General features: G+C 43.2%; 1 protein-coding gene across 1 annotated transcript in view; it reads right to left on the reverse strand.

Annotated features, from left to right (window-relative positions):
• actn3b (actinin alpha 3b) overlaps positions 1-10,719 on the reverse strand; it is a 23,441-nt gene extending 12,722 nt beyond the window's left edge. The window contains exon 1 of the mRNA XM_084002844.1: positions 10,407-10,719. Within this exon, the coding sequence (XP_083858970.1) occupies positions 10,407-10,541 (135 nt within the window). The 5' untranslated portion in view covers positions 10,542-10,719. The remainder of the gene's footprint in view (positions 1-10,406) is intronic.
• Positions 10,720-12,188: the final 1,469 nt, after the last annotated feature.

The following is a 12,188-nucleotide window of genomic DNA, read 5'->3' on the forward strand; positions in this document are numbered from 1 at the left end:
CCTCGCTGGTGTCCAGTGTTTTGCCACAGAGCAGCGTGTAGTCTTTAGAACCTGATTTCCCTAATTAGCGCCTTCAAATCAGGGACAGACGGTCTAATTAGGGAAATATGCTGCTGGCGTAGAGCTGGTCTGAAATGAAAACTTGCATACCGAGCTCCTCTTGCTTACGGGGAACTCTGCCTGCACGTATCCATCTGCAGTTCCCAATTAGCTCTGTATAGCTCTAGTGTTTTTTTACCTCTTGACACAAAGCTACTGTAGTGAAAAGTAAAAAATATGAGGCCTACGATCAACTTAATGTGTTATTCTAATAACGATAATAACATTGTTCAGCTACATGTATGTACATTGCGATTAAGTGCCGGAGAAAGAAACATATCTTGCATAATTTCATAATTAAGCAGCAGACAATCTGATAATGAACTGTTGAAATGCTCCACTATGAATAAGTTAACATCCAGCCGGTATAAGCAGTACATCTCAATATAACACAGGTATTTATATCTCACTGCCAGTGCAAAAATAGTACGCCTGCAAGGTTGACATGTCTGACTCCATTCCCACCTGTCCACTACCTCCGCCTCACACCTGTTCACAGGTCACACATCCACGGATGCCACACAAACAAATCACAGCCCACACCAGTGTACACAATAAAAAAAGACAGACATCTCTGGTTTATAAAAAGGTCACCGCGTCGGCAACACGTTTTCATTCATCAATTGTGACGATAATGAAAAACAAAGCGGTATCATTCGATCACATAACAAAGGTGAAGCTCCATAATGCCAGAAAACCAGAAGCTCCATAATGTTGGACCGTGGCCACTTTCGTCCACCTGTCTGTCTTTGTTTGTGCACAGAGATGGAAATGTGGACCCTTCCCCCACAATGAAAAAAAGAACCTGCAGCTCCCAATGTCACCGTGGGTCAGCAGTTATTAAAAACACATAAAGGCCTCCAGCTCTCCTTGACGGTTATCACTGCTCATCTCAGTGATTGGAGTTTGTTTTGAAGCAATAATGTAAATTGTGATTTTAAAAAGGGGAGCAATACAAATAAAACGTGCAGGACATTCGTAGGTCATTCTGGAAACGACGACGCTAGAAGACAAACGTCACGTTTTTCTGCTCATTCATATGAAAACGGTCTTTTAGTGTGATTTACATCGTTTAAATGCAACTTCCCATTTTCATTTGCTCGTCAAAGTCTCAGCAGGACGCTCCGAGCTGAACAAAGCTAGCAGACAGCATAAGAGATGTAACGCTCTCTGTTCATCTGTCAGCAGATAACGTGGAGGAAAAGAGCAGCGTTTGCTCCTCCGTCAGGGCTGATGGACTCAAAGTGCTCCTCTGTGGGAGCAAACTTCATATCTTTGTGGATAAAACATGACATTGGAGGATGTGGTTGGTCTTTGGGAAACACTGGACGACATGTTTAACCATTTTCTCACCAAACAATTAAATGAATTATTGAGAAAATAGACAGTTTAAACCAACAATGAACATAATCATTAATCACAGCCCTCCTGGAAGCGGCCTTTTAACACAAATGTAAAATCAGCAACCATCTGATCAAACAATAAGTCAACAACATGACCAGACATTTGATGACAGTTTTCATGCGTCAGATATGACGTCTGTTTTCACAACAATCTGCCTTTAACAGCCCATAAAGTGACAGCACCATCGTCGAGGGAGAGGAGTTACAACACACAACAGGTGGAGCCCCCACCCTCCTCCTCTTCCTCCTCCTCTTCCACTTGTGGCCTTTAAATACCCCCCCGCCCCTCAAACAGACCTGGAGCCCTGAACTTGGGTGCCACAAGGACGATTTAAGAGGATGAGGCCAGAGCCAAGAGTCGATGCCCACACCGACCCAACACACACCTCCGATAACGTGAACTCGCCTGCCCCATGGACTCACCTCCAACCCCCCCGTGATGTCTACACAACCACCACACATACAGGAAGGAGCCTCCACTTCCTCTTATACTCAAAATTACATGTGGTGATACTATTCAACGTTTTCACATCGAACAATACACACAAAACCCAAATCTCTACTAGATATTTAAAATACTGAAACGTTATTTTAAGATTGTACATCATGGCTTTCTATATAAAGTTAGGAGGCAATTGAGATGATTAACCAAGATAGAAAGGATGGAAACTGTGCTGTGTTTTCATCTAATCTTCATTTCTTTCTTACTGACTTAATACTGGATAGTTATGTGTCTCCATGCCCCTGAAAAAATGTAATTTAAACTATCTAAGAAGTTAAATTGGCATACTTTCATCTGATAATTATCCAAACCAGGGGTTGAGAGGTAAAAAAGGGTAAGATCTCGAGCATTTTGTAGCATCTCAGCATGAAACCAACTACCGTGATTCACAACGTGTCTGTAGGCGGAAAATTTAAAAAGGTCGTCAGCATAATTAAAAAACCTCATTAAATGTTGGCATCTCTATCCTCCTGAATTCACACACGATAGAAAGAAGAAGCTTTCTCTTAATCTTTGACGTTACATTTTCAGCAGGTCGAGCTTTAAGTGCATAAATCCCCAGCATCCATTTATCATCCTCGCTCTCCAGCTCTCCTTTATGCAGGATTATCGGGCTAATATCCCAGAGACCCTGCTGACACCGGGGCCACCGATGCAAGGCCCCGGTCCAAAACCCATGGATTTATGCCCCGTGTTTAGAGGATAAAAGGCCTAACGCACCTCTTGTAGTTAAAGCGAGTGTGGATGATATCAAGCCAGTGCCAGATGCCAGTGAGATAGACTGTGGGCACAAGGGAGACAACAGGTGGAGCCGATAACATCCTCCGCCCGCGGACGCCGTGACAACAATATGAATGTTTTAAAAGGAGGCTCCGCTCTGAGACGTATACATCCACCATGCTGTTTACACGCCACATACACAAACATCACCTGCAGCATTTTAACTCCACGAAGACATTCACACACCGGCGTGTCACTGCATCACATTTCCTGCTGCTGCATCATTTCACTGTCTTCCCGCCGCTGAACAACTCGTGGGAACGGACGGCTCAGCCCGCTCCAGTCAATCACTTGGTTTTGACACGGCGATGTCATATTAATTGCCCCGGCGGCGTGCGGGGGGAAACATCGTGTCCTGCTCGGCTTCATTATGCTGCCTCACATTGTGTTCCGCTGCCGCGTGCTTCCAGCTCGCTGTGCTACCGGATTGATGATGCCAGCCACAAACGCAAGCCAAGGCTTAACAACGTGCCCCTCCAGCACTGTGTGTGTGTGTGTGTGTGTGTGTGTGTGTGTGTGTGTGTGTGTGTGTGTGTGTGTTCGCTTGTCAGAACCGGTAAGAAATGCTGACAGCAATCGAAGGGTTTTAACGATGGTAAGGAACAAAGGCGTGGGCAATTATTTAGAGAATATCATTTTGCTATCACAATGAATGATTCCCCCCCCCCCCTAGGAATGTTGTGGAGCCTAATTTGGATTGATGGATTACAGAGATCACAGTTGCACATTATTGGAGGGACAAGACTTAAAATATTTGTGGTCCACATTTCGATGCAAGCTTACTCGTGCACCGTGAGGAATCTACAGCCATGGTGGCAGCTCTGTGGAGCTAAATGCTAACAGCAGCACGCTGACACGCGACAATCACTTAATTACCTTTTGATGGAACAAACGAGAGCTTACTACTGTTGTGTATGACATGAAAAACTAACCAACAAGGTCACCGTGACTTAGTCAGTGACATCGGATGTAATACAAATACATTTCTGCTTGCCCTGCACACATAATCACACAGGACGACCTCTTAAACTGCCGTCACCCTGTTTCTTGTTACGCGAGTCAACAGATGAATGGACCGACTGCCGGATCGATGGCGGAGAATAAAGGTGGGAGTGTAGGTTCATGGTTGACGGCGAGTCTTTTGTCATTTAACGAGCTCTGGACTGAGGAGTCTGACACCAGAGACATAAATTGGTGTAAGTGGTGCAGAGGATTTATGACGGTGCGGCTGGCTTGAGGAGGAGGAGGAGGAGGAGGAGGGGGGGTGTAGGAGGAGGAGGAGGAGGGTTGTGTCTAATTTCAGAAGGCAAGTTCTTTCTCTGAAATAAGACGCAAAACTGTTCAGGCAGATCTGGGGTCAGCTAATTCCATCTCAACGGGCACTTTGATCATGACGACCAGCGTGTGAAACGGACACAACGCCGTCAACTGTTATGTTTCCCAGCATGCATTTAGCCGAAAGAGCCAGTAGTCACTGCCAACCTTTGAGAAAACCACCAAAAACAAGTTATTGAATGCTCAGATGATCTTACAACATGGATTTATTTGTAAGAACTGAACTGACTCCAGATTGACCACATCTGACTGAGTCCTGGTTTATCTGCTCGCACAGAGCCGTTATCACCGACGGCAACGACTAATGAACAACTTTCCCTCTGAATAAAACGGCTCGGACTCTAACGACGGCATCTGTTATTCATCGACTGCATAAAAATCCAAAAGGAGGACCCCGGGAGGTTTAAAAGTAAAAAAACAAAGTTATATCTCAAGGTTAGATAAAGTCGTTTTTAACTCGGCCATTAAAAAGTACATAATGATATCTTCATGACCTCAGTCCTATTATAAGAGACCCATCGTCTCAGCAGCAACTGACGTCTGTAACTTCTGCTACCACCGACCTAAAAATATCCATCGCATGCAGCCAGCTTTCAGACCCAACATTGATTTCATTATTATTATTTTTTACAAAAGACCAGTGTTCATTTTGTGGCGTTAGTACAGGAAACTGACCGCTGGACATAAATGTAGTACGATTCTGACTCTATTCCACCCGAGGTGACTCTTTGTGTCTCCTCTGCATGTTATTTGTTACTGAGGTCACTGACTTGGCAGCTTCTGCTTCCTCATAAACACGACTCCACTTCCATCCCCAGCTCTAAAGAATAAGAAGAACTAAAACTGGCACAGCTTTGTACAGTCTCACCTCAAACGTATTCATTAGTCGACATCACAGTGTGCACAAACACAAAACTGCACAGAAATGTAATGGAAGTCCTTTTTCTAACTAATCCCAACTTTTTATTCTATTTACGGACACACAGGGTTGCTCTGATCGGATTGCCCTCGCAGCCCCATCAATCGTCATCTCTACTTTCGCCCGGTGGATTCTGACACCGCGGTCGTATCGCGTGTCTGCCTTCGACCACGGAATACACACTGCAAGACATTTTTCTGTCTCCGAACCGCGTCCGAATCCTCGTAAGAAGTTCCCCACCGGACCCCGATGGAAACACGCTTTCAAGCTAATAAAATACAGCGAATGATGGAAATTTCACGCGCACTCCTCAGCCCTTCCTACGGCCTCCCGGGGCTCCTGCACTAAAGCAGTTTATAGAAGCCTCCCTACATGGACACAGCTTCTGGAATAGCAACTGCTATTTGATCTGGCTGCAAGTTCTCTCACCTCTCCACTTACATTTAACCCTTGTACACCTACTCTCCACACGCAGCGCACAGAACACTAAATTAATGCCATTATTCTTTTTTTTTTGGACACAATGCATCTGGAATAAACTTTAGATGAACAATTTGTTGTACCAAAATGAAAATATTGTCAAATATTGGAATCAGAAAATCACATTTCTCGCTTGGAGGTCCCATTTTTAGCACCTAAAAAAAAAAAAAAAAAAAAAAAAGGCCAGAGATCACCTCGACGGGGTAACGGTTCCGTCACTGGCATCACATGACCCTGACAGAGTGAATCATGGGAGGGAATCCAAGATGCCCAGTTGCATCTTGGGATGAGGTCTAATGCATAGAATTACAAACCTTTACTAATTATGCAGATTAAGACGGAGAAGAGGACTCTCATTTCATCAATTTATATCACAATAGTGTACTTTAATGCTCTAAAAAAAGACCTGGATGATAACAACCCGTCTCAGATGAGAGAGCAGCTTATAAACTACATAACTATGCAACAGCTTGTCCCCACTGATAGATTGATGTGTAACCGAAGCACATCTTAAAAACTACACGGTGTTTAATTGAGGACATCGAGAGACTGAAAAAGACCAACGTTGCCAAAGCAAAGCTTTTATAAAGTGCTACTGATATTAACAGAAATGTGGATAACTTTATTAGGCCTTAAGTCACAAATGTCTCACATTAAATCTGTTTTTCCTCATATGAAATTTGCAAAAAATAAATAATAAATACCCACAGGCTACATTTACTCATAACAATCCCTGCACTGCCCGTGTATTCCCTGAAACAAAGCCAGTGTTTTCGTATTGTCTCACGAAACCTCAGGTATAGGTGAGGATCAATGACCGCGTCTGGCTGCCGCACTACAGAATGAGCTGTTAAAAGTGCAAAACGAGATTAGACGGGAATAGATTTGATTACGCAGCACCTTAAGATCTCTCCTTGCCCACACAGAGGGGCATTACATGAGGCTGAGTGGATAAAGACCCCATTACTGAATGTAACTCTATCATAGGGGAATCTGACGATCCTTTGGCCACTTCATTCATTTTACACCCTGTGGAACACAGTGGAATAGAACAGATTAAAACTTTATTTTACTGTTAATCCTGGGCATTAATGTGGGAATAACTCAAATGACCCAAAGACTCCATAATGTGCATGATTTTCCAATTTACATACGACTGGATGATAATTCAATATTGTGAGATAGAATTTGATATAAAAAAATGCAATATTTTTTTTAAATGGCCAGATTATCTTTAATCAAACACTAGAAATAGTAATTTATTTGATGGTATGAACTTGAGTGAAACTATTTCAGGAGTCCATCCTTACAAAGTTAAGTGTAAAACCAACAGTATATGACGACATATGAGGATGTATACACTGATCATTCAACGTGAGGCTAATAGGTCAGCTGAGCCCATGTGCTTGGTGATGACCCTATGTAACGAGTATTTATAGGTTATTGCTAGCATAAGCTTGGCTAGGCAGCCAGTCATTCACTTAGTCAGTAAGCAGCTGAACTCCTCAACTATGTGAAACAGAAGATGCCTTCGGTTCACAGTGGTGACTTTTTCTGCTGGATTTTCCACTTACTTTTGATATTTCAATACATAAAAAAAAGATACATAAGAAAAAGTAGCAAAACTACAACATATGGCTGTAAATTAATCCATGAAGTGTCTCCAGTACTGGACACAAGCACAGTATATAGCAAGTATAACAGTACCAAACAGTCTTGTGAGAGCAGTCCTCTGAAGTGGGAGTTAATCTTTAGAAAGCTATTGATCCCCCTTTAAAAGATGACTTTTTTGGGCTCAAGTAAAACATCTCCAAGCATCTGGGCGAGGCAGATATCAATAAGCTTCGGGAAACATCTACTTCTGACGAAAACCGGCCCGTTTGCCGACTTTAAACTGACAACCGGGCACTTCTTATTTACAGGATTACTTTGCTTTGAGGAGAAGACGCAGCCCGAATCTCATCACTCTGGCCTTTCGTGTCTCATTCCACCGGACATCACTCGCTGGGTGTAATATCGAACACGCCAATTGCCAACTCCTATTACATAAAAGTCCGAGCCGTGAATCCTTTTAGCCAGCAATTTCCCCAAGAGCTGCTTCATGATAAATATAAACCAATGTGTCAAGACGTACAACCCAGACAACACACACCCGAGCACACACTATTTCTAAAGTCCAGTATCGGATTCGGCATCACTGTGTGTTGACAAACACTTTACTACAGGGTTAAGTGGTGAGCAGCTCTTTCCACTGAAACTTTAAGGGTTGAAAAGAGAACAGGTGGCGCGGAGGTTTCCTTTCATATTCATTGCATTGCAAAATGATGCACCGGCTATATTTATGGGCTGATATCACCTCCTTAAGCTAGATTTTACATGCCGAGAAGAGCAACGGGGTACAGTGACCTACTCCCCCGGGGGGTTGAGAGGTGAAGACTAAAGAGAGGGGCATGCTTGGCGGTGTTTTCAAGGCCTATTATATCGTCTTACATTTAAAACATAACAGGTGGGTGATGGGGGGAAAAAAAAGAAGTGTTATCCGGCTAATAAGACAGAAATAATGCGGTGCAAAGGGATATCTCAAAAATGACGTCAAGAGGAAGTGTCCGCCCTGACTGGAGAAAAGACGAAGGCGGTGAGGGAGGGAAGTTGGAGCCCGAGCTGAAGTTGAAAAGTATTTTTAGGAAGATGTTTATTTGTAGGTCGGTGAAACCAACCCGGGGTGTATATCTACCAGCCTTGCCATCTCTCTCTCTCTCTGTTAACATCTGTTGAGGTCTCTCAGCCTGTCACGGTGCTCTGGCTCTATAGGAGGAGACATTTTGCACAGAGGGAAGAAATCTGCAGGTTCATGCAAAGAAACGTCCGAACATGCCTGTTAAAAATGCTGCCGTTACACTGCTATATGATGTAAAGCACCACGACAGCACAGATTAAGAGTTATTAGATCAGATTAGATACAATGAGATTAGATTAGTTAATCCCTACGGGGTAATTGTCTTGTGGCGCGAGGAGCCCAGAAATAGAATACAGCAAAGAAAAAAGGGGGAACTTTAAACATAACATCGGATTATTTCTACTGTTGACATTTGACAGATTTTTATTAAATTATGACAAAGAATAACAGCTGTTTTCCAAGCTAAACAGCCTAACTTTTGCTTTTTTTACTTGCTCAAAGACAGGACGAATCGCATCGCGGCGTCTGGATCACCTGACTAGTGCCTGAACGTTAAAAGAAACATTGGTGAAGTCACACAAGGTGGAAGTACGTAAAAAATAAAAAATAAATGTTAACATGACAAGTTCTAAAGGTCACAATAAACCTTTTTATCGTCCTCCAATTTGTGACCGTGGTTCAGCCTACAAAAGATGACATCACAGGAAGTGACTGTTTCTACAGGTAATCAATATCCTTCTGTCCATAGTCATATTTGAATAGTTGTGTGTTTGGTTAGGATTGTGCCACAGACTGAATAAGTCATTGTTCAAGCTACAAAACACAGCTATTAAAAATACATTAAAAAAAATAACAGGAAGTGCTGTTAAATGACATTGTGTTTATATATGTGCTCTGTGATAATGATAGCTAGCTAATCATCAGTGTGGAGGTCTGAAATGTAAAAAAAAGAGAGAATATGATGTAAACTGGGGGATTCATTCAGACAACAGTGTATTAAACAGAAACAAAAGGGACCAGTTAAAGTTAATTGTGTACCTGTTGGTGTAAAAATGCTATCTGCTAGCTTAATATCCGATATTATAGATCTATTGTACTTCTAAACCACAACAAATTATCTACCTGACAGCTATTTTTTAGCTTAAATCGCGATATTTATTGTTTGAGGACGACGACTCTGATCGCTTGGAAGAAAAATGGCGGCCGCGAACGAAACAAACGGCTAAACTAACTTTTTAACAAACCAAGAAACGGCGATAATATCCGCTCAACCGAAACGCTCCAGTGTACAAACTGTGTGTCAGGTGAACATTTACGATAAATATATAGAAATATAAAAAACTGTATTGACCTTTCCGGGCGTTGTTTCTGTCCCAGTTTCGCGGCTGCAAGCTAGTTAACGGCACCTGTCAGAGGCTAGCCCGTTGCCGAGGCAACGACGGAAGTGGCTGACAATTTCCGGTTAAAAATGTCAATTTTTACGATTTCTTTTTTTGTTTTTACACCTTAATTATTTAATAATCAACAACCATGATTAATGTGGGGGGAAATGTATTATTTTTGTTATTTTTGACGTATTTCACAAGGTTGAAAAAGAGTTAATTTTTACGATTTTTTTGTTTATTTGTTTTTACACCTTACTAATTGAATCAGTAATGTGGGGGATCTCATTCTTTATGTAATTACCTTATTACACATGCCTTTTTTTCGATTTTTTTTTGTTTTTACGCCTTACTAATTTAATAATTAACAACCATCAGTTAAATGGGAAAAATGCATTATGTGTGTATTTGTCAACTGATTCATTTCAACACCCATTCAGTGTTTTAAACCTCACGATAAATTCATATTTTATTGAAAGCTAGGCTAAAAGGCTGGGGAGGGTGGTTTTATATTTAGACATTCTTCAAGGCAATGGGGGGGAGGAAGTGAAAGACAACACTGAGAAAGTTCCAAGGCCTAAAATATCTGCCCACACAGCGTCCAGCAGCACCGGAGTGCCAGGTGCGAGGACAGCTACAGCGCAGATGCCCAGTTTACTGTCGGGTTGTTTTAGACTTTCCACAATTAGGAGGGGAGGCCAGTGATTCAAAAACCATACACTTTGTCATGTTAAAATGCATTCAATACAATACTCATTAATCATGTGAGGGCGTGGGTCAATCCGTGCGCAATTACGCACAAGCGTGAGCCTCCCAGGCGCAAACCTACCTTCCTCTGCTGCTTCTCCCAGGCGGGGTCCAGCAGCAGGTCCCGGTCCCAGTCGTCCTCTTGGGTCATGTACACCTCTTCATGGCTGATCGTGTAGGAGTTGCTGTATGTAACTTGGGTTTCGACAGCTGTCATCGTGCCGCCTTCTGTCAGGACTTCACGTCCCCCTCAGCTTATGGTGAGAAAAAAATAATCAGCAAAAGACGACGCCGTGAGGGCAAGAACCAACTTGAGACTCCACTGGTGTGAGCTGCCTGTGCGGAGGTGGTGCTCCCACTACCAGAAAACCCTGCTGGCCCGGTGCTCCTTTCCTGGTCAAAAGTGTCACACGTGACCGCACCCCAATAAGTATGGGAACCGACGGCGTGGGTGTCGGGTTCTGACCCTAAAAAGGTTGAAAGGGCGGGGTGGTCTCCTGCGGGGAGGCTTCACTGGCTGCTGAGTGGTGGGCATGGATGTCAATTACGCCCCCTGGTAGCAGAGAGGTTTTTATGGCCTGTGCGATGCACCTGTTGCTGTTAGTGACACTCAAAGGCAAAACCAGGCCCCTGCAGAACCAGCCTACCTCCCCCAGAAAACAGGATCACAGAACTGAACCTTTTTTTTTAAGTTAATTACAGGTAAATACAGGTAAATGCTGTCAGAAACTATGTATCCAGAAATATGCATAACAAAGGATTTTCGAAGCGCGTTAGAATAAAAAGAGGTCGAGGCACTTTTATAAGGAGGAGGAGGGGAAAAAGAGAATTTATTCATGATTTGCATGCAGACTGAAAAATGCAAAACATGTTAAGAAACACAGATCAAAAAGGCATACATATGCATACACGACCTTAACAATAGAATTTGTGTTTATATCAGGATTTGTCATTCACAGTAAACATGTCTACGCAAACATTCAACTAAAAAAATCCCCCCCTCCCCATTCCACATTGTGCTGGAACTAATTTCCTTGAAATGAGCAGATCCAGACTGCTATCCTCTGGAGGTGACGCGTGATTCCGTCACCCTCGGTGTGTCTTTGGGAACTAGAACGGTGTGTGTGTGTCATAATTAATCAGGCGTTTTTAATGTAACTACACTGGGCCTGGTCCACTGACCTACTTGAAGGAGCTTAGCTACCGTCTGAGTGATTGTGGTTACCATTAGGTGCTGTGCTGCCACTGGGCTGAGGGAATTGCTCGGGTTGATCCCTGTAAACATAATGCAACTATATGACTTTTGATAATAATAATAATAATACGGACCACAGAAAGACGACAGACGGGCGGCTATGGAACATCCACGGACGACATAACCTTACGATGTGAGTCGACAGACATGAATCCACAGCGAGCTTCCTGGTTCTGTATTGAACTGCATGACATTCTCCAGGTGTTCCCCTGTAGATGAGGTAATGGCTGACATATGACTCTACAGATATCTGTTTCTGAAGGAAGGAGTTACCTTTCCATTCACATCTGTGCTAGAAACGTGAGGATAAGTCATAAAACCTACTGAATCTCAACTCGCAAACTCAAAAAAGGCAATATGGTCTACTAGGGAGGGGGGGGGGAGTGTGTTTTCCAGACATCTCAGCGGATACCTGCTGCAGGAGAACAGACGTAACCTGTGGGGATCCCATCAAAAACAAGACAGTACAGAGACGTAAAGAGCATCTGTGGTTCTACAGCCGTCCAAGCCACAGAAGGCGAGGTGGGGAGGAGGAGGAGGAGGGAGGAGGAGGAGGAAGTCGGGAGGAGGCTGCAGCGAGCTGTGGCTGTCAGTACAGTGTGACTGTGA

This window comes from Eutrigla gurnardus (genome assembly GCF_963514095.1).
Source record: "Eutrigla gurnardus genome assembly, chromosome: 23".
In the NCBI taxonomy this organism is placed as follows: Eukaryota; Metazoa; Chordata; class Actinopteri; order Perciformes; family Triglidae; genus Eutrigla; species Eutrigla gurnardus.